Raw genomic sequence first — 23,145 nt, 5'->3', positions numbered from 1 at the left:
CGGGCCTACGGAGCGGCACATACCGGCCGCGGGTGCCCACCCCGCGAGCCGGGGACCCGGATAGAGCGGGATCGCGGCCTTGAAGTGGAACACAAGTTTTGTTCCGACGGTCGGCCGGGGCTGTTGAAGCGCTCATTTTGCAGGCCACGGTGCCCACCCAGCTGTCCGGAAGTGAGGACCCTGCACCCGGCAGCCATTTCACCCCTGGAGCGGGCACCTGCCTAGAACAGCGCTCCATATGGCCGGCAGCTACAACCTCCTTTCCCCTGGAACGGTGTCCGTGAGAGTAGGGAGGGTCAGTGGCAGCAAGGCGCGGGCCCTCTGGCCCTGAAGTAGTGGCCGGTAAGAGGGAGGGGGACCCTGAGACCGGGTCTGTGAGGGTGGACGCCTGCATAACCCCTCCATCAGGGGCAGCTAGCTGCGGACCTCCGCAGCTCCCTAGGCATTCTTCTTGTAGGGAGAAGGGTGCCAATGTCCTGGAGGCCAGGAGAGAGGGAGCAGAATGTCGCCCTGCGACAGCCCAGGAGCCAGCCTAGGTCTAGCATGGGCAGAAGGGTCCATAGGCCCAGTATAGGGTCAGGCACGCAGGAGACCGGGGGGGGACGGGGGACGTAGGGCTGGAGAAGCCTCTCTCTCACCATAGTCGTCTTCACCCTCGGTCCGTTCCAGCAGGGTCGCCCCTTCAGCTACTGGCACCGTAGTGGCAGGACGCTGGGAGAGGGACTTGGCGTGCGGGCGACCCTTGCGCTGGCGGGATGTAGGGGAGCGAGGCTGCCCTGATCCACCTTGCCTTCTGTGGGGGAGGCAGCAGTGCGGGTGACCGGCACTGGCGCAGCTCAACCCCGGGAGAACAGAGAGGTCTAGTGCGTCTCTGTTATCCCTGATGATCTGGAACAAAAATAAAATAAAAAAGTAAAAAACTAAAATTGAAACAAGGAGAAAGCAGCCCTGCAGAGCAGGGAGTGTCTTGCCTCCTTGGACACTAAGCAAAAAACTGGCAGTCTCTCTCTCCAGGCTGAGGGTATAGCTGTGGAGGAGGGGCTTAACAGTCTTCACTTAGTGTCACGCCTCCTAGGGAGATGAGCTATACCCAAGGTCTTCTGTGTCCCCCAAGGAAACTGGGCGAGAAATCACAATTTAACATCTGGCAATCTCACTCATCTTGGAGAAAGAAAAATTATTTCAGGCTTTTTTTCTATAAATTTGGAACGTGACTTTTCTACTTTTGCAGTTAAACAGGACCTTTTATCTCTCCTGCCATGTCTCTTTTAGCAATTACTTGTTCTTATGATGCACCATTCCTTTTTTATTTACAAATGAATTTCTATCAGGTTGCAATGAGGGTCCAGATGGGTGTTACCAGTTGGGGGATGTGTCCCTGCACAGTCTGACACTATCCAATCAATGCTGCCAGTTTACATTTGAAAATACATGTCCAAGTCTGGTGTAGAAAAACATGGTTGACTTCAGCCCTATAAACAACTTGGAAAAAAATGGAATGCAAGCTAGGCTTCATTACTCAATATCCGTGCCAGGTGTCACTTGTACCATATTCGAGGTTTACCAGAGGCTTATTATTTATGTACATATAAAACTTCCTTGACTTCTAATTTCTATAGAAACTATTCAGGGGTGTCTGATCACAGCTATTATTCAATGGTCAATATCCCACACAAGGCATTACTGTAAATGTAAAAAGAGAATAACTTTCTGACAAAAACAAGTAGAATAAAAAATATCGAAAAACATGGCAGTGCTGATCATTCAAGAGACTGGACTGGAGACCGAGCCACTAGACAGCCAGTGGAATACGTGCAGGCTGCAGGCGCTAAACAATTCAATTTTTTTTTATAAAAACTCATTACAAAAATAATGTTTAGCCCAAATCACACGCAATTAAATAAAATAGAAAAATAAAAATGTAAAAACGTGCTTACAGCACAAGGCCCCATAATAATCATAATCTAAAAAAAATGATCTAACTAATGTCAGACTCATTAACGAAGACAGGTCTTCAGACAAGAAGTATAAAAAAAAAAAAGCAAAAAAAAAAAAAACTATATATCAATGTGTAAATAAACTTTTTATAAGGGCTCGTTCACACGACCGTATGAAGTCCGTGACCGTGCTATGGACCGCAAATTGCTGTCCGCAATGCACGGGCACCGACCATGGCCCAGCCGCATGGGGATCGTGAACCCATTCACTTGAATGGGTCCGCGATCCCTCTGTTCCACAAAAAGATAGAGCATGTTCTATCTTTTTGCGGAGCGGAGGCATGGAACGGAACCCCAGAAAAGAACTCCGTAGTGCTTCCGTAGTGTTCCGTTCCACAAATGAGCTGCCCGTTGCCGTATTGCGGATCCGCAATTTACGGGCACTGTTTCGTGTGCATTCCGCATCACGGATGCGGACCCATTCACTTCAATGGGTCCGCATCCGTGATGCGGTATGCACACGGAAGCAAATACGGAAGCAAATACTTCAGGAGTATGTATGTGTATTAGACCTGCACGTCATCCCCTGAAGACGCCGAAATATACGGCGAAACGTGGGGATGCAGGATTAGATTTTAGTTCAGGGAATTAGAAGTAGGGACCCCTAAGTGGGAATTTATATTTAGATAGCGTTAGATACAGTATAATCGCAGGGTTGAGAGACTCGAGGGGCGACCTGCTTTACCGCCCTGACACTTTCAATCTGAACAAATAACACTGCAATATACAATAAATAGGAGATGGATCCCAAACCCTGATCTCCCTGAGGAATTTTAAGTTAGTTCCCAAGATTTATATGTTCTTTTAAGAAGTGAATAATAAAGATTTAGTTTTTAAAATTACTAGTCAGAGAGGCTGCAAAAGATACGCTAAGGTCTTAGGATCATCGAACCTTATAGCATATAAAGTATAGGGATCCTTTGTATGTTGTATGTTGAATGAATGTATGTGTATTAAGCTCCAAAGATGGAATTGGATCCAGACATGGATCCAGATATAACGGGATAGGATCCGGTCCTCTCCCAAACATACAGCTCAAATACACAGAAATCAAGGAAACCGCTTCATCTGCGACTGGTTCCCTCCATCTTCAGCGGCAGTGCTGGCCTATTCTGTACTGCAAAGAGAGCAGTAAATGAAGGTTTCTAAAGAAATCTGCCTCCCATCCAGTAACAAAGCAACAGCCCTAGTCCACACAAAAAAAACACTGTAGCAAAAATAACAGACGAGCATATAACAGTAAATGTTGCTGGTATATATACATACACATCTATATGAATATGCTTCTACTAAACTAATGTTCTACCCATTTACACTATTCATATACCTATAAATAGGTTATAGCTGCGGGGGACATCTGCTTACATGAGGAGGCAGGTACTAATCTAAAGCATTTCTAGATTTTTTGCTGGCAACTATGGGTCCATGAATTACCCAATTAATTTTATTGAAAAACAATGAAAATTCCTTGAATGTAAAAGACAAGAGAGGATCCAGCGTCTGAGCATTCTGAAGCAAGGCCAGTTTTGGGGCACCACTAGATCCCTTACCTCGTAGTAGAGCGCTCCCATAGTGGCTTCTGGTTTTACACTTCCCAGAATGAGAATACTTCCTGGATTCTTTTTTCTGTGAGTGAGGGTCTGCAGGGAGACATATTCCAGTGTGACCAGCTACCAAGGAAGTGTGGAGGGGGGAGTCAAAGATGTGGGGTATTTGGCACTTTTCAAAATATTTTCACTGGCAAAAAGTCAGTTCTAGTGGTAGACTGGCAAATCCAATGGAATAGCACATATATCAGGACCACCATTATGGATTAAAAAAAAATAATAATAATGGGAAAAACAAAACAAGGCAACACTTGTAGGACCTGACATTTAAGATATCTATAATGCCCTAGGTGACAACAGCAAACAAGGTTTCTGTCTTATAACTATTCTATATCTTCAATATTCTTAAAGGGGTTGTCTCACTTCAACAAATGGCATTTATCATGTAGAGAAAGTTAATACAAGCCACTTACTAATGTATTCTCACTGTCCATATTGCCTCCTTTGCTGGCTTGATTCATTTTACCATCAATTTACACACTGACCGCTTCTATGGTTACGACCGCCCTGCAATCCAGCAGCAGTGGCCATGCTTGCACCCTATAGGAAAAAGTGTCAGCCTTTCTGGTGGCCAGGGACCACACATAGGCTGGTACTTTTTCCTATACTGTGCAAGCACTATCACTGCTGCTGGATTGCAGGTCGTAACCATGGAAACGGGCAGTGTGTAATGTGATGGAAAAACGAATCAAGCCAGCAAAGGAGGCAATATGGACAGTCAGAATACATTAATGTCTATTATATGATAAATGTCATTTGCTGAAGTGAGACAAACCCTTTAAAAGAGACAAATACAATACTCTTGTACGCCAATAATATCTAAACATTTTTCAAGCTGCTAATAACATGCGACATTGATAGTTTCCTCAAGGCTAAAACAGAGATCTATTTAAATGAGAACATATCATAGCTTCCATGGTGGCCTCAAACTGCTCGCCCCTGCCTCAAAGTGGGAAAACTGCTCCTACAGATATGCATTTTGCTGCAATAGGGTGGAGGATAGGAGTACTACCATACCACTGCTGATCCATTCTGGAAAAAGAAAGGGCTGGGTCAGATGAAATTCAACATATCTTTGCTTTCCCCAGGCGGAGATCAATGTACACACAACCACAACACTCGGTCAGATCTCGTGGCCCTCACAACTAGGGAGCAGGAAGAATAGACCGGCACTCACCGCTTGTGAATATTGTAGACTTATTTCAAAGTTCACATCAGTATCAGACTTGTGACAGAAGCTGAAACGCCCCACAAGTCTGATGCCCATGTGAACTTTGGAATAAGTCTACATTAATGGTTAGCGGTGTGTGCTGGTCTTTTTTTCTTCTCCCCAAGAGAAGATGTCAGAATATAAATGTGCATGCCCTCAGATGGTCTATGGATCTCAGGTAACTTGGTGGCTTCTATATATTCTATATACAAACATGTATTTGTGTATAATCCGCTTTGGCCTTTTTTGGCCTTCTGGGGCCATTTAGTGGATGCAACTGAGAAAGACCTTGTACAGATGCACTAACACAAAGGGTTAGGTTCCCATTTGCCGGGGAGGTTCATTAGGAGCCGCCATCACAGAGACCAGCAAAAATGCAGGGCGAAATACATGTGGCGCTTATTTGTCAGACAGAATGACGGGCAACTGGGACAGACTGAAAACTAAAAGTGGCCCCGGAAAAAAATAAAATAAAAGTGGCCCCATGTTGTAAGAGTGTTCAAACTGATAGGAGGGGCCACAGAAGTGTAGGGGGGGGGGGGGGGGGGTTATGAGCAATACCATAGCGCAAAATACCATCCCATCAGAACCATATATCACAGTGCAGCACAATATATTGCCCCAAAATCTGCCTTTTTGTGGTGTCCGTCAATAGATGCCATTTTCTGTCCTCTTCCACCAGTTGTCTCTGATTAAGGGTTGAGGTGTGGACCACAGCAATTGAATTCAGGAGGGCATATGCAGTCACTGACCAGATATACAAGTACCCGATTCTCACAGCTTTAATTACCGCTGAGAGCTCACCATGTCTCATCAGCCCACCGGGAAATTTCCCTGTAAGGTCTATGGTCAATCTGCCCCTGACGGGCACCATAAGGAGAGCCTCAGGAACCACACTGTAGTCATTGGGGTCAGCCATATGTTTCTAGCCCAGAAGAGAAGACCAGAAACATGCTGCAGATGTGAACCTAGCCTTACAGCTTTCATTCAAGAACACCACTTCTGTAACACATGATGAATGCTTTTTAGTCTATTTCCTACAGAGACTGGAGAAGAAGAAACATCAAGAAAAGACCATTACTGTGCAGAGGGAAGGGCTATGCTCTGGTGGACATCATGCCAGTACTGCAGTTACAGTATGAGGCAGCATTCATTTCTGAGTGCATAGAACTGTTTTGGCCACCATGCTGCTCTCACAGCTCCTAGATATGCAGGCCAAGCTTTTCCAGTATACTTTTACATATAAAATATTATTTGTGGTCTTCTCAAAAGGAGAAGTCACAACAGATCTGTAGATAGTGAAAGGAAAAGGAAGCCCCACTAGTGCTCCCACCTGACGGAGCTCAGTTCACCTGTGGTACATGATGCTTTAGACCTTCTAACTAGGACTTTGGGGAGCTGAAATGTACTTATAAGTCCATCTTTATTTGAGCATCTTGTAGATACTATGAGCTACAGGTATAATCCCGGTAAACCACACACTATGTAATAATGGTCATAAAATGAACGCATCGGATTTGTTTTATGCTTCCGACAATAACCCAGAGGAGGTTTCCTACACTCTTCCCCTGCACTCACAAAACAGGCCTCATACAAGTGAATGGCTTTTAAATGTGATATACAGAAAAGGGGACTTCTATTCTGATAAGCTCAAAAAACATTTTTGAAAAAGATAATGGAAATTTGGTAAACCTAACCGAAAGTCCTACTACTGGGGTATCTGGGAGCGAAGACCATTGCCAAGGTGCTATAATGACTGGAGCCAGGTACTCGCTTCCAGCAGACTGATAGATGCACGTGGCTACGTTTCTCCAAAGTAAGCAGTGACGAGTTACACCACTGAAGAAATAAAAGACACTTCAATTATGGCTTGGATTTTGCTTACTACAAGTGAAATGAAGAGCTAAAAAAGCGGATAAAACCAAACTATAGGAAAAAAAGGAGCAGAAAAGGAAAAAATGCTAATTGAGATACAGAAAAACATAAGGTGGCACAGAATTATACAGAACCAAGTCTTAAACTGTTAAAGGTGCTAAAATGTGCACAAAACACCCAAAATACACATGATTATATTCACATCTGCAAGATGTGAATGCTTATTTCCATGAAGTGCTGGGTGAAAGAGGTGGGGGTAGACACACTGAGCATTAAATGGGTAATCAATGTGTGGGTATATAAGGCAATGGTGTCCGCATTCAAAGCGTCCGATATGGGAAAATCTAATTTGCTGCGGTTGCCCTGCAACTCCATCAGCAGAATATAGACTAGCATCTACAGTAACCTGTATGCCGCAAGGGAAAAAAAGCCTGACAGCCGGTGACTGCAGATGGACTATAGGGACTATGATATCCCTGCATCTTACACCAATAAAGTTGTGTTATATGTCACTCCATTCCATACACTGATGTTCACCCAAAGGGAAACTCTGGTGAGATGTCTTCATTTACTGGAGCTTCCCTAAAGAATCTCATAAGGGAAATTTATTGAGGCAATTTATTGCATTTTATAAACCCCCAGCTTCTAAAGCGGTGGCATGTACATTCACATTTCACCCACTTATGCCTGAAGAAGAGCAATAACATGCCCGAAATGTTCAGCTCTAATGTGCTTTACAAGCTGGAGGTGTACAAAAATAAAAAGGATCACTTTTTAGGGTTAAATAGCACTTGGACTTCTGCTGTATGGTGAGCGAGACTTTGCGAAGCAATAACTTTTAAGCAATAACTTCGGCTCATTGGAGCCAGTACATTATTGGAACGAAGTTTTATGCGAATCGACTTCGGATGTTTCATCGGAAGTCGATTCGCTCATCCCTAGTAACCAACTTGCATTGGATTCAGGATGCTCCCCAACTATAATGGGGAAGGTAAACATGTGGCTATATGAGGTCATATTTTGGAAAAGGGGAACTTCTGTTAAATTCGAGAAGATCTGGGCCTCATGGCTTGCACTCCAGGGTTAGATGCTAGAGTCTTCGGTCCCATGGCCGTATTTTTGTTCTAACTCGAAGGGTGGAAGTCAAAGTGCTACAGCTGAGGTTTTTGGAGGAGTAGGAGCATGCAGTGGGACATTTTTGATTCTTTGTTTTCCCTGATTTTTTATTGACCAGAATGGGGAGGGCGGGGTGCCGTTATGACCGCTACTTATAGCCCTGGATATTATGTGGCTTGGTTTTAAAACCAATAAAAATTATCTGATAAAAAAGGAGCTTTGAGTGCTGTCTCTACCACAGAACTAGGACTTACTGTAGACACGTGCACCAATAGATAGATCATTGAGAAGTACTGTTGTCCAACCTCTGGAGTTTTATTTCACCCTTTTTGCTTGAAAATAAGAGCTTCCAGCTCCCTGTTTTAAAGGGTTTCGGTCACTAGAATTTTCAGCATTAAACTGGCTGATGTTAGCGATGTGCTAATGTCAGCTGCACCTAACTCTGCTATTCTTGTGATTATTCGTGCCCCCGTTACTGTAGAATTCTTACTTTTCAATATGTAAATCACCCTCTAGGAGCAGAGGGGGCGTTGCCCCTGCACTGAGAGGCTCCCGTCTCCCACCTCAAGTCATGCCTTCCAAGTGTTGACTGACAGAGCCAGGCATCGTTCGCATCCTTCTGCCTGCCCTGGGGAAATCTCACGCCCTCGGCCGGTAAGGGAAGGACGCTCGCAGGCTGCCAGCTTCCTCACCGCGCCTGCACAGAATACCGAACGGCGCAAGATTTCCCCAGGGCACAGGGAAGGCAGAAGGACGCGAACGATGCCTGGCCCTGTCAATCAACACTTCGAAGGCATGACTTGAGGTGGGAGACGGGAGCCTCTAGGTGCAGGAGCAACCCCCCCCCCTGCTCCTAGAGGCTCATTTACATATTAAAAAAGTAAGAATTCTACAGTAACGGGGGCACGGATAATCACAAGAATAGCAGAGTTAGGTGCAGCTGACATTAGCACCTCGCTAATGTCAGCCAGTTTAATACTGAAAATTCTAGTGACAGAAACCCTTTAATTGGGAGGTGGTCATTCCTGCCCAGTCACCTTCTATCCACAATGGTCACTTGCCACGCTGTCATAAAAGTGCAATCACTAGAAAACCACTTTAGTGTGCTGTATTTGCTAAACTTTATTGCTTGCATTGATTTCCATTAAAAGCCCCCCAGGACTACAAAAGAGGGCTGCTTTCTTCCAAAAACCGTGCGACCCCTGTCCATGGGTTGTGTATTGCAGCTAAGCACAACTGAAGTGAATGGGGCTCAGCTGTAATACCACACATAACCTATGAACAGGGGTGGTGCTGTTTATGGAAGAAAGCAGCCATCTTTTTGTAGCCCTGCAGAACCCCTTGAAGCCAAATCCCTGGTAACAACCAGCATTAGTATAGAAAGTGATGCCTATCAATGTGTCTGCTCTCCTGTAAATGCGGCTTCAATCTCACTTCAAGAATGCACAGAAGGGGCAGGGAAGAGGGAGCAGAAGCTGGGAAGAATCATACGTCCTGTATATACACATTTCTGGATCTATATTACAGAGGTTGGATGACAGACTTTGTACTTCATTCAATTCAGTTTTCTTAATTAGTAGAACATATCATTAAACACAGAACAAGCTTCACTGAATGAGTTAAAGTGATCCTGCCACCACCAAATGCAGTGCAATCTGCCGACAGCATGTTACAAAGCAGGGGGAGCTGAGCCGGTTGATATATAGTTTTGTGGGAAAAGATTCAGGAAAATGTGAAATTTATACCATTAAAATCTCTGCTCTTTCTGAGCTCAGTTGTACATAGGGAGGCGTTATCAGTGATTGATAGCATTCCCTGTGTAAGGGGGCATTCACATGACTATTTTTGTTCTGCATCTGAACCGCATTATTTTGCAGATGTGATGTAGACCCATTCATTTCAACGGGGCTGCAAAAGATGTGGACAGCACACCGTGTGCGGTCTGCATCCATATGTCCATTCCGCAGCCCGCAAAAAAAAATAGAACACGAAGAGGCATATGTTAGACAGTGTAGGACCTGCGGAAGGGGAAAATGTGGGATGCACACAGCCGGTATCCGCGATTTAAGGAACGCAAAACGGATACGGTTGTGTGAATGCCTTCTAATTGTGTATACATAGATGTCAGTTACTGAAAAGAAGGCCTCATGTACAGCTCAACTCAGAAGGAGCAGAGACTTAAAGGGGTTATCCAGGAATTGAAAAGGCGACCCATCCTCAGGCTAGGCCATCATTATCATATCGGCAGGGGTCCGAATCACGACACCACCACAGATCAGCTGTTTCAGGGAGACGCTGTGCTCACCGAAGCTCTGGTGAGTACAGATGGCTCCCAGCAGCTCTCCATGCACAGCACCGTACATCCTATAGTGGCTGTGCTTGGTATTGCAGCTCAGGACCATACACTTCAGTGAGGCCGAGCTGCAACTAGGCCATGTGACCGATGTACGGCGAAGTCAGGTGGCCTAGGAAGAGGCCACAGTGATCACAGAGCGCCTCCTTTTCTGACAGCTGATTGCTGGGGGTCCTGGGTCTCGGACCCCCGCCGATCAGATATTGATGACCTATGCACATTACTGAATAACCCCTTTAAATGTAGAAATTGTAAGTTTTGCTCAATCTTTTCCCCATCAAAAATATACATGAATCTGCTCAGCTCCTCCTGCTCTATAACATGCTGCTTGCAGACTGCACCGCATCTTCATGGTGACATGTTCCCTTTACTATTACCGAGTGATCATTTCTAAAGGGTTCTCAGTTAACTTACAAAAGCACCTGTGGAAATTTATATATATATATATATATATATATATATATATATATATATATATATATATATATATATATATATATATAAACACACCAAAATGTGCACAAGATATAAACTGAGGACTATGCTTTAGGAAAGCTGACTTTTTTCTTTTTTTTATATACAATATTTTCAGAACTCTCCCGAGGCCCAAATTAATTCTTGAAAAAAGATGGCTCTAAAAATGCCATAAAACAGCCTTTTCATTTCAATGGGAAGCAGCACTTGCTCTTTTTTTCCCATGCAGCATACCCCATCTTGGGGCGGAATCCTCACTGGATCTCACATTGAAATGAATGGTTAGCATGAAAATGCGTCCATGCAGTTTCTGTAGGGATTTCTGGCAAAAACCACAAGCTGAAAATGCAGTTTTGTACTGAAATACCATAAACACCCAATGGTTAAAAAAAACACATTGAAAACTGCGCAAAAAACGCCTGGATTCCGCGTTGAATTTTGTAGATGGATTTTCTAAATCTGTCATGTGAACACACCCTTACTCTTTGCTGCTTGCACATGGAGCTCATAAAACACTGCGACAAGTAGAACATGACGTTGACTGAATAAAAAACAACCAACCACTTTACGATAGCCGAGGTTCACCTGATTGAACGCGGTTTTTCTTTTGTTGATCCGAGGCTCTGTTCCAGAGTTCTGATGCAAAATAGTCCTTTGGTGCAATGGCGGCGTCAACTAATTTCACTGAAAAAGATATACGTGGTTTACGTCCCACTATGGAAAACGAATCACGGACTGAAGGGACGTTTTTAACAAAACAGCTAAAATCAATCTTTATTAAAGCTCTCTAAAATACTAAACGGGAGGATGAACTCTACCTAAACTGAAACCCTCATGGTTGATCTGCCCACAACACAAAAAAAGACTGACCCTCAAATAACCCACAGGTCCACTATGACGCTCCTGGACCAGTGTATACAGTCAGCGTGGTGTGGACACGAATCAACCATGTAAGCCACATGTGACTATACACCCAAAGCTAGTGTTGTATCCAGCAGTGCATAGTGCCACCCTTTCTATGCTTACTCACAAACTACACAATAGTGCTGTTACATCATGTACCTGGCATCTTGGCCAGCTTGTCTGAAAAGCCAATTGCCCAGGATATACAACACCAGTTGATAAACATCTGCCCACACCAAGGCGGGTAACAAACGCACGTGTCCACTGTCGTATTACTGGGCGCGCGTACACAGCTACTGCGGTGTGAACACGAATCACCTGGGAAATCTAGCTGCCTGCATTTATATTGCCCCCACTAGCTGCTCAAAGCGTTTCGCCATCCCTGGCACGTCAGGAGCAACGCGCATATGGGGTGTGGACAGACAACATGTAAGCCGCCGACCTCGTGTCCTGAGGCCACAGCAACAGCGCTATCACGGCCATTCTAGCGCTGTGGCTTACATGGTTGATTCGTGTCCACACCACACTGCATACACTGGTCCATGAGCGTCATAGCAGACCGGTGGGTTATTTGAGGGTCAGTCATTTTTTGTGTTGTGGGCAGATGTTTATCAACCATGAGGGTTTCAGTTTAGGTAGAGTTCATCCTCCCGTTTAGTATTTCAGAGAGCTTTAATAAAGATCGATTTTAGCTGTTTCGTTAGAACGTCCCTTAAGTCAGTGATTTGCAATGGCGGTGTCACCACTGCTCTTGTTGCACACAAGCTCCACTCCTTTCGCTGGCCAGCCCTGCCCTTGCTGATTTGGCACTGCCTGGTCCTGCCAATCAAAGCAGCGAGAGAGGGGCTGGCCATAGAAAGGAGCAGTATTGGATGCAATAAGGGCAATGGTGACACCCTCATTGCACCAAAGGTCTAATCGGCATATTAAGAAAACGTATCAGAACTCTGGAACAGAGCCTCAGATCAACAAAAGAAAAACAATGTTTTAATCAGGCGAACCACAGCTATGTGTCTATGTAAGCAGTTGAATATGGAGGTCGCTGGTGACAGATTCCCTTTAAACTGCTGTGATATGAAGGAAGTACACCAATTGTGTCTCCTCTGCAGGCTGTTTACTTGTTGAAATCAGGGCACCACAAATTGTTTTCTCTCATTGTAATAACTAGGAATGTTAAAAGGGCACCTGCCAGGAGATGCACGCTGCCAAAACCTCCCTACAGATAGTTCTGCTTTATCCTGAAATGTTGCAGCATTTCAGAGAAAATATAGGGGGACATTTATCAAAAGGTTTACACCACTATTGCAGCGTTAAAAAGTCACAAATTATAACGCATCTAATATTTGCGCCATAATTTGTGACTTTTTCAGCTTCTCAACACTTTTCTAAAGTGGTAAGAAAAGGGCCTACTTAGCGGGAGGGGGAGGAGCCTATTTTGACCCACCAGATTTACTGTAACTTGCGCCAGAAACTTGTGTAAGGCATAGTTCTTGTCTGTGCCACTGCCATCTTACTGCAACGTAGGGGGATCAAGACTGCCAGTTTCCAAATGAGCCAGAAACAGGGAGCACAGTCCTCTGGACAGCTCGCCTCTCGAAATGGGAGAACAGTCCTCTGGACAGCTCGCCTCTCGAAATGGGAGAACAGTCCTCTGGACAGCTCGCCTCTCGAAATGGGAGAACAGTCCTCTGGACAGCTCGCCTCTCGAAATGGGAGAACAGTCCTCTGGACAGCTCGCCTCTCGAAATGGGAGAACAGTCCTCTGGACAGCTCGCCTCTCGAAATGGGAGAACAGTCCTCTGGACAGCTCGCCTCTGGCTTCTCCCAGTCTGCCTCTTTCGTTACACACAAATAGTTAATCAAGTTGAGCTGGCTGGAGAAGCCATTGGGGAGCCACCCAGATAATTAACTTCCGTTCCCAGTTAGTTTCAAAGTAAGGGTCCATTCAGACGACCGTAAGGGTCCTGTGCCCGTACTGCAGCCCGCAAACGACGGGGCCAGAATATACAGGCACCAGCCATGTGCACTCCGTGGTGTGGATGTGGACCCCGTGGGCTTTCGGGTTCATGCCTCTGCACTGCAAAAGATAGTCAATGGGTCCACATCTGCACCATGGAGTGCACATGGCTGGTGCCCGTACATTGCGGACCGCTATTTCAGTCCACAGCATGGGCATGGAACCCTTATGTTCTTCTGAATGGACCCTAAATCATAGCTTTCTGTAATGAGGGGACCTGTATGGGCAGCACACAATGCCATTTGTCCCATATAACAGATGCAACCGGAGAATCCGCAGATAGATTATATATATATATATTTTTTTTATTTTATTTTTCAACTAATTATTTCGTTACTGAATTAGTTGCATTTTGAAGACTGTTTTTTATATAAATGAGCAGCAACATCATTTGGTATCAAAAAGCACAGCCACGTATTAAGTATTGCTTGTCACTGCCATGCTTTAGATGCATTTTTTTTTAAATTGAGTGGTGGGTTAAAAAAATGCTCAGCTTGTTAGCCTTGTCCCAATCTGATAACATGATTTAAGAAAGTATACTTACCTAAACCGCTGTGCTTCTGCTCCAGGAGTCTGCCTGCTCTTAGATGGCTATTATTATCTGATAGTACCTGGAAAGAGATTTGGTTTCTGGTTAGATACATTGGAACAAACCAGCGACATAAGGCAACCCATCTCAGACATGTAATGTTAATACGTGATGCACGATGCAGGTTAGTGGGAGAAGAACATCGTCATGCAACATCTCCCTTCTGAGAGAAGTCCACTTCACAGATGATGGAGTGATGCAAAGCAAGCACTAAAATATCATCAGACACAAAAAAGTTACATACTGATGTGGGGAAATAAAGCGGATAACTGGACAGACTTCACACTGCAAACATATCCTGTATGAAAAGGAATTCAAAGAAAAGCTGGAGGCAGGCAACTCAGCCATGCCAAAACACAAGGCACTAGAATCCATACATGCGGCCTATAAAAAGAGGAACATGTTACAGGCTGCACCCAATGCAAAGCATATACCCAGTTCCTGAAACAGGATTAGCTGTGGAAAGGAATAGGGCATGTTTAACAGAACCTCTTCCATTCTACATAGCCATCTATAATGAAGTGAACGGCTGGAAATCAGGTGGCATAATCTGAGCCTCAGGTTGGTGCAAGTCGTTCACTAGAATGCAGAACAAGTCAGCCCAGTAATGGCCCAGCACATCTCTTCTACAAATCAGTGAGGTAGTTCTTCTTGATCAGGGACAGACACCTTCCTTTGCTGGTCAGCACTGACCAAAAGCCGTAGTTCCAAATGGTGAGGCTATGGACACACAGACCATAAAAGTCCACTGCACTATTAGTCCACTCCATAATGCTTCGATGGCTCAGGGACGGGATAACTTGGATCATTAATGGAACCATGACAATCCTACACTGCACCATAACAGTATGTCTAGTCATGTGTCTACAAAATTATCTCACTAAAAAAAAACACAACAACAACAAAAAGAAGAAAAAAAAACATTCAATAAGGGTCTCCATCGACCCCATAGACTTTTTACCGCGCGGCAGCCTGCATGCTCGACTGCCACCCTATTCAAAACCTTCCTCATCGCTGTCATGTGGTGGCCAAGAGATCATACGTTTATTATCTATTCATGTTCTCCGTAGGATTAACCTTTTAAAAAGGTAATTGGCCACAATAAAGCCTTGGCACTCAGCAGTCGTGCTGTGGTAGGACCCAAAACAAGAAGCTCATGAAAGAGAAGTGGGCTAGGGTTCATTGTAGCGGCAATTATTGCTATTAAAAGTGGTGTGTCCAGTTATTAAAGGACCTCTGTCAGCAGATTTGTACCTATGAACCTGGATGACCTGTTACATGTGCTCTTGGCAGCTGAAGACATGTGTTGGTCCCATGTTCATATGTGCCCGCATTGCTGAGAAAAATTATGTTTTAATATATACAATGCCACTATGGGGACATTATTACTGTAGGGGTTGGGATTTTATTAAGAAAAAGCCAATGAAATGCATCCATTGAATGTGGATTTGGCATCACTGTATTCCTAGCAACTCCTACAACAGGGATCAGCGACCCTCGGCACTCCAGCTGCTTTAAAACTACAACACCCAGCATGCACACTTATTCAGCTGCACTTGTAACTCCCACAGAAGTGAAAAGAGGATTCTGGGAGTTGTAGTTTCAGACCAGCTGGAGTGCCGAAGGTTGCTGATCCCTGTCCTAAAATTAAGTGAAGCCATATATACTGCAAGGGGAACAGCTGCAGTTTCCTTTCTACCTTCCAAAGAAAAACTAATACATTTAAAAAAAATACTACAATATTTCTACCTGAATATTGTGCCATGAAATACAACTTGGGTCTCATGCACACGACCGTGGACGGCAATACGGACACTAATATGCTAAAATACGGCCACCTTCCGTGTGCAAAATGCATTTTTCTCCCTCCCATAGCTAGATATTACTATTCTTGTCTGCAATATAGACAAGAATAGGACATGTTCTATAATACACGGAGCGGAGACATGGATGCGGACAGTGTACAGATAACATCCGTGTGCTGCCATAGAAATTAATGGCTCTGCGTGGATTGGACACGGATACAAAATACAGCCGTGTACATGAGGCTTTACCCTGCTGACAGAACGATAACATGTATGGCTCGCAGAAAGCAGAGATGAAAAAACATTCTGGAGAAGGGATAACTTCTCAGTGGGGGTCCAACCGCCAGGAACCCCCACCGATACCGAGAACGAGAGTCCTGAAGGAGCGGCAGGCTGAGCATGTGCCCTGCTGCTCCATCCATTAACTACTGGACCCCCGAAAAAAGGCGAATGCTCAGCCGCTCGGACCCTACCTATCATTTAACTGTCCTTAATCCTGAGGATAGGAGATAACTTGAAAACTTTGCACAAGCCCTTTCTTAGGCTGGCGATATGGGTGTCAAATACGGAACAACAGTGGCAATCGGGAGGCCAGTACTTTCCGACGGGACTGAAATCTGCTGCCTACTACTTGTACACATCCCGAGAACCGGCTGTCTCCTCTAGCACAATGCAGCAATGGTCCCACCAATGGTGGATTTCGGGGGCGTTATAATGGAAGAAGTGCTGAACAAGAAGGGATGATTAGTAATGAATTTTAACTCTTGGTTAACATCAAGCAAAGAAAAAATATTCACTGCCAACAATTAAAATTCTTTTTTGACCCCCAATGGTTTAAATAGCATCATAAATATATTTTGCTCAACAATTAAAAATGATGTGATGCCATATTATCATTAGTCTTAAAGGACAGCTAAGCCAATCGGATTCATAAAATGTTATTGAAAATTTTTACAAAATGTATAAAAAAAAAAAAAAACTATATTTGTGTTTTCCGCTTAAAAAAATAAATAAAAAAAAGGCAAACCTCTCCAGACAATGCAATGTTTAGACAGCTAAACAGTGCAACATGCCAGTGGTGTAGATGTACTGACGGTACTGCCGCAGCGGGTCACAATCCACTCACGTGGATAAAAGGTGATTAGATGTCCTTTAATACTGGTTCTGGTTGGTCTTTACGTTTAAACAAAAGGTTTTAGTGAAGTAAAGTTTAGAAACCTGTTGCCATGAGCCAAAAATACTGGATGTGAAAGCCAATGATTTAGGGGACACGGGGGAAGAAGTGATTTGATCCCCTGATCTGCGTCTTCGACGCCCAGAACCCACAGCACTGGTGTAATGCATCCAGGTACCGATACACTCTGGGCTAGACACACTCAGGGGGCTCTCTTCCTAGAAGTGAGAAAGGGGGCAAAAACAAAGCAAAGCATGCAAAGTTAGAAACAAAGCAAAATTAACAGGAAATAAAAAAAATAAAAAATTAGATATTCTTATTTGTAGTCCAGAGAAGGAGAACTATACAGAACCTTTAATGTGTGGCATGATGGTAGCAAAAAGCTATGACCAGATCTTTAGACATGTTTATTAGGGGTTCACTATAATTAATCACAAAACACTCTAGATGGAAGTACAAGATGACGACAAATAGTAAATCCAGAGCTTTCAGCCCATGACAAGTTAGTGTCGACAGGATTATGGGATCAATGACTACACGCATTGCAGGGTCTCGGACCAGGAGCCTTTAAAGCTTTCCTGCATCTTGTGCAGTGATGATTATGGAAGCGCGGCTGCTTTTCGGGCCTAACGCCAGTTAAACCCGAAATCCCCCCCCCCCCCCCCCATGTCACGCTCATGGGGTTCAATGTTGTTTGGAGGGGTTCTCAAGCTGTAGAGCTGTTCCAGCTATTTATGTGCCACCTCAGACATGATGGAAACCCTGTGGTCACAGGTGATGTGAATATATGAACCTTTGCAGAATCTGCATTTAGGGGACAATTGGAGGCTAGCAGATTTGATGAGGATTTAGGTACAGAATGCGTGGTCAGGAATAACTGGCCACATCACTGTATCCTTTGTGATAAAGGGGTTTTCCCATGGCAAGATGGGAGTAAGAGATGGCCCTAGGCGGCCGGGCTTACGGAAACAACCAAAAGGGCTGATGCGCCACGGTTTCTGTTTTCATTGCAGTGAATGTGAACCATGCAAACAGTGTAGCGCAGTAAGCTACGCTGCCTCGGTAACTCCGGAAGTTACAGAAGCAGCATAGCTTGTTCTGCTGTACCATTTGCGTAGCTACTAGAGATGAGCGAAGTTCTAAAAAACTTTAATTTGGCTGGTCGCCGAATTTACCAAAGAAATTCGCTTTGTGATGAATTACTTTGTCACAAAGCACATTTCTTTGTAAGTAGCGGGGCGCAATGATGGGGTATGGTGATGGTGCAGTCATTGAACCCCTCAGATGTCGTGTTCATCTCCGATTACAGCATCTGAGATGACCATTGAAAGCTGTCAGGGGTCAATCTATTAAACAAACAAAAAAAGCTCACCTTATCTGTTTGATCGTGAAGAGTCCGCTGTGGCAATCTTAATTGAAGATCCAGAGTGAAATCTTTCGCAGTGTGTGATAAAGTCATCAGGCTGGCCTGTGTCGTGACGTCATATGTTACCGTGCACAAGATTTCGCATGGGATCCTAAATCAAGATAGCTGCGGCAGACTCCACGAGTAAATGGATGAAGTGAGTCTGAAATTATTATTTTTTACCGCCATTTTAGGAAAATCGATTCCTTACCGTGAAGCCCGATGAAATTCGCCAATTCGGTGAATTGAACTTTCCCTGAAATTCAGATCGAAGTCCACTTTGTGATTCGCTCAACACCAGTAGCTACCATTCACGGCAATAGGACCTACAGAAGCAGCAGAGGGTGCGTCCGCTTGGCTGTTTCTGTGAACCTGGCCACCTAGGGCCTGCACTTAGTCCCATTTAGCTGTGGAAATTGTGACATGGGACAAACCCTTTAAGCATTTGAGGGAACACGCATGTGTAACAGCAATGTCTTCTTCTCTAAAACTACAGTGTGGTTGTGAAGAGCAGCTTCTAATACTATTCCAAGCGTAATAAGCAGATTTGGTCCAGTAGACACTATGGGATATTTTTGGAAGCAAGCCACATTAAAGGCAGCACTACCCAAACTAATGCTTGTATGTAAGAGGAAAGCTAACAGATACCATAATAAAGGAACAGTAGATCAGGACACTTACCTCTACAGAGCCTATCTTTCTGGAACGAGGTAATGGGGACTTTCTGTGAATGTGAATCGGATCAGACACCATAGGTTTGAACATCACCAGGGCTCGGTCAGGCTCATCCCGTTTGCACACACCAGACTCTTCATCGCTGTCATTGCTATGAACCTGCTTCTTTGAACTTTCACTCTAAATTAAAACAACCCAAAGAAAAGCCACAGGTACTTACCACTTAGTTTTTCTTCCCTTCTCAATAACATACACCACATAGAGCTTAGAGAAAGCATTTAAGAGAAATTAAAAACATTAAGCATAAAAAAGTTGTTTAGAAAAAAAATACTCATGCGCGTAATTGCATTTTAAAGGGGACCCGTCACTTGGTTTCCTACACTAACCCACTATCACAGTGTTATAGCACATTATTATATCTTTCTCAACATGTCCTCCTAGAAACTGTGCCCTTAAAGTGTGAAAAATGAAGTTAGAATAAAGCACGTGCTGTTCAGCTGAAGAGTCACCTGGGCGGTGCTGTTCAGCTGAAGAGTCACCTGGGCGGTGCTGTTCAGCTGAAGAGTCATGGAGTCCCTCCTGATTTGCCCGACTTTTAGGAGGCTAGGATATATCATTTTAATGGTAATGCATCATCAGAAGATGACCTATAGTTTAAATCAAGTATTTTAGGTTTAACATATTTTGAAAGAATTTTTGGCGATGCCATTTTAAAATTTGCCAAGTCAATATCTATATTTAAAGAAAAACTATAAAATCCTGCAGTTTTCGCACTGGTCACTAAGTATAATAATAGGCACCACTTCTTGGTCTGTACAGATCACATTACTGCAGTTACCTGCTTATCTATACACAGAGGCAATATCATTACAGGCAGGATTAGAATGACCGATAAGACAGGATCCACCATTCACAATAGGAGACTGTGAAAGTTTATCTATTCTTTCCTCGTACAATGACCTAGAACAACAACAACGCCTAGAAAACTGTCCCATAGAAGTCAATAGGGTCCCCTCCTGACCATTGTGTCTATGGCCATGCGGCTGCCATAAAGCTATTTTCTCAATGCTTACTAAAGGCTGTTAAGAACAGCTCAGGCAAGATGGCCGCCCCCATAATCGTGTTCAGAAAATAGAATAAAAAAATCTGCAATCGGGAAATAAAAAGAGATTAGAAGAAAAGGATATGTTACTATCTGGTTTTAATTGGCAGAAAAAAAATGTTAGTGACATTTTCTTTAAAACCTGATATCAACACATCTCCTTTATTCTAATCTGATTTTAATTTCTGATTGTAGATTTCCTGTCTTATCTATACACAGAGGTGATATCTCCTTATTACAGGCAGGATTAGAATGACAGATAAGCAGATAACTGCAGTATAGTGATCTGTACAGACCAAGAAGTGGCACCTATAAGGCTTAGGGGTCAGTGCAAAAACTGCAGGAATTTAGTTTTTTTTTTGTTTAAATATAGATATTGACATGGAAAATTAAAAATAACATTCTTAATAAATATGTAAAACATGATATAAACAATAGGTCGTTTTCTGATAACACATTCCCTTTAAGCCAGCTTCAGAGTAGTGAGGTGCACCGGCCTCTGCTTCATCTGTGCAATGTGCATAAACCGATACAGCTGGAATTAGCTTAGAATAACGTATTTTGGCCTGTGGGACATCCATCTGGCCAGGAGGGACTGTAAGACTCTTGGGGTACTTTCAGACTAGCATTTAGTTTTCCAGTATTGAGTTCCGTCCTAGGGGCTCAATACCAGAAAAAAAAAAAAAAGATCAGTTTTATCCTAATGCATTCTGGAAGGAGAGCATTCCGTTCAGGATGCATCAGTTCAGTCCCTCTTACGTTTTTTGGCCAGAGAAAATACCACAGCAAGCTGCAGTTTTCTCTCCGGCCAAAAATCCCGAACACTTGCCGGAATGCCGGATCCGGCATTAATTTACATTGACGTGTATTAAGTGCCGGATCCGGCATTAAGTGTTCCGGCAAAATGGATCCGTTCTTCTGGTCCGCACATGCACAGACCTTTAAATCTGTGAAAAAAATAAATACCGGTTCAGTTTTTGCGGATGACACCAGAAAGACTGATCCGGTATTTCAATGCATTTGTCAGACGGATCCGCGATGGAACTGCCTACCGGAATCTTCTACCGCAAGTGTGAAAGAACCCTTAGGGTCCATTCACACGTCAGTATTTTTATTTTCCAGATTTCCGTTCCATTTTTAGCAGATCCGTGTTTCCGCAAAAAAATCCAATTTTTACCAATTGTACATCCGCATCGGTTCCATTTTTCTGCAAAAAAAAAAAAAAAACGGAAGGAGGAATATATGTTGCTAGGGTACTAAAATATATATTTTTTTCTATTTCCTGGAAACGGATCTGCAATCCGCGGATGACATATTGATGCATTCCGCATGTCATCTGCATTTCTGTGGACCCATTTACTACAATGGGACCACAGACCACATTTTGCGGACAATCGTAGGACAAGATCGATTGGAACAATGGATGCGGACAGCACACTGAGTGCTGTCCACATTTTTGCGGGGCCATTGAAATGAATCTGCATTCCGTTCCACAAATTTGCGGAACAGATGCGGATTACAAAATACTGAGGTGTGAATGGACCCTTAATCTGAAAGGCGCCAAGATGACTCGAGGGATGCAGCTGCCATACAGAGCATGCACCATTATATACACACTATTAAAGGGGTCTCCGGGATGTTGGTATTGATGACTTATCCTCATCTACTACACTTTTAAAAGGGTTTTCTGGGACTTTAATATTAATGACTTAATCCTTAGGATATCAACCGACAGAATGAGCCGTGACGTGCCAGAACTAGCACCCATTCAAGGACATTGCTCGGATCGAAATGCACCATCCACGTCCATAAATAACCCACATAACAGATGCTGGCTGGATGAGGACACTCGTGTGGATGGCGATTAGGGACCAAGCCATGTCAATGATAAATAAACTTCCAGAACCTAGAGCACAAAATGTCACAGGAAGATGAGGAGCTGAAAGCTTTAGGCACGCTATCTTCCAGTATGATATTCCAGGAAGAGTGCCACCTGATCCCGATGTGGTGTGGGACCCTAAATTTGGGTGTCAAGCTGAAACTGCAGCATATTGTTAGAAAGTGTGATCCCTGTAACAATAAATGTTTGAGACAATATAGGTTATAGATGCCCCCTGTGACAATAAGACACATGAAGGATTATCAAGGGGGGCATAAATGAGCTGGTTATGTACTTCTGTATTCATTACAACCAGCACAGGGGTTATAGTGACATTGCTCATTCTCCGAGATTAATGCAATGAGAATACAGTATGGCAGATTATGCATTCTTACTCTGTACAGTGCGATTATATTAAAGAAGCACTCCAGCATTTTCTTTACACATACAATGGTAACTCAGCAGTAAAATTCGTTTCATGCCAGCTCAGTTGCATCCATAGATTTTGACCCCTTTCCTTATGAGCAATAGCCACCAGTCTAACTTTTTATTTAATAACTATTTCCCCCCTTAGGGGTAGAACCTAGGATCTTTTAATCCCTTGTCCTATTCACCCTAATAGAGCTCTATTAGGGTGAATAGGATCTCACACTCTCCCTGCTGCCCTGTGCTCTGTGCACACAGCATCAGGGATGTTACCATGGCAGCCAGGGCCCTAGGATTAGGCTCCATTCACACGTCCGCAATTTCGTTCCGCAGGAATTGCGGACCCATTCATTTCTATGGGGTAGCACGATGTGCTGCCCGGACACGGAATTGCAGATCCGCACTTCCGTTCCACAAAAACGAACATGTCCTATTCTTGTCTGCAATTGCGGACAAGAACAGGCATATTTCTATTAGTGTCCGCAAAATGCGGAACGCACATTGCCGCTGTCCGTGTTTTGAAGATCCGCAAAACACG

General features: G+C 43.9%; 1 protein-coding gene across 12 annotated transcripts in view; it reads right to left on the bottom strand.

Moving 5' to 3' along the window:
• PPIP5K2 (diphosphoinositol pentakisphosphate kinase 2) overlaps nt 1-23,145 on the bottom strand; it is a 160,743-nt gene that overhangs the window by 18,795 nt on the left and 118,803 nt on the right. For 4 of the 12 annotated variants that reach the window (XM_040421592.1, XM_040421594.1, XM_040421597.1 and 1 more), the window contains exons 24-26: nt 19,207-19,380; nt 17,165-17,338; nt 14,097-14,163 (exon numbers count right to left, since the gene is read on the bottom strand). In XM_040421592.1, the coding sequence (XP_040277526.1) occupies nt 14,097-14,163; nt 17,165-17,338; nt 19,207-19,380 (415 nt within the window). Of the gene's footprint in view, nt 1-3,547; nt 3,638-14,096; nt 14,164-17,164; nt 17,339-19,206; nt 19,381-23,145 lie in introns of all 12 variants that reach the window. The other 8 variants (XM_040421598.1, XM_040421600.1, XM_040421601.1 and 5 more) reach the window with 3 other exon arrangements.

Source organism: Bufo bufo, chromosome 2 (genome assembly GCF_905171765.1).
Source record: "Bufo bufo chromosome 2, aBufBuf1.1, whole genome shotgun sequence".
NCBI lineage: Eukaryota > Metazoa > Chordata > Amphibia > Anura > Bufonidae > Bufo > Bufo bufo.
The sequence above is the reverse complement of the archived record's forward strand: the minus strand, read 5'-3'. Positions and strand labels throughout refer to the sequence as shown.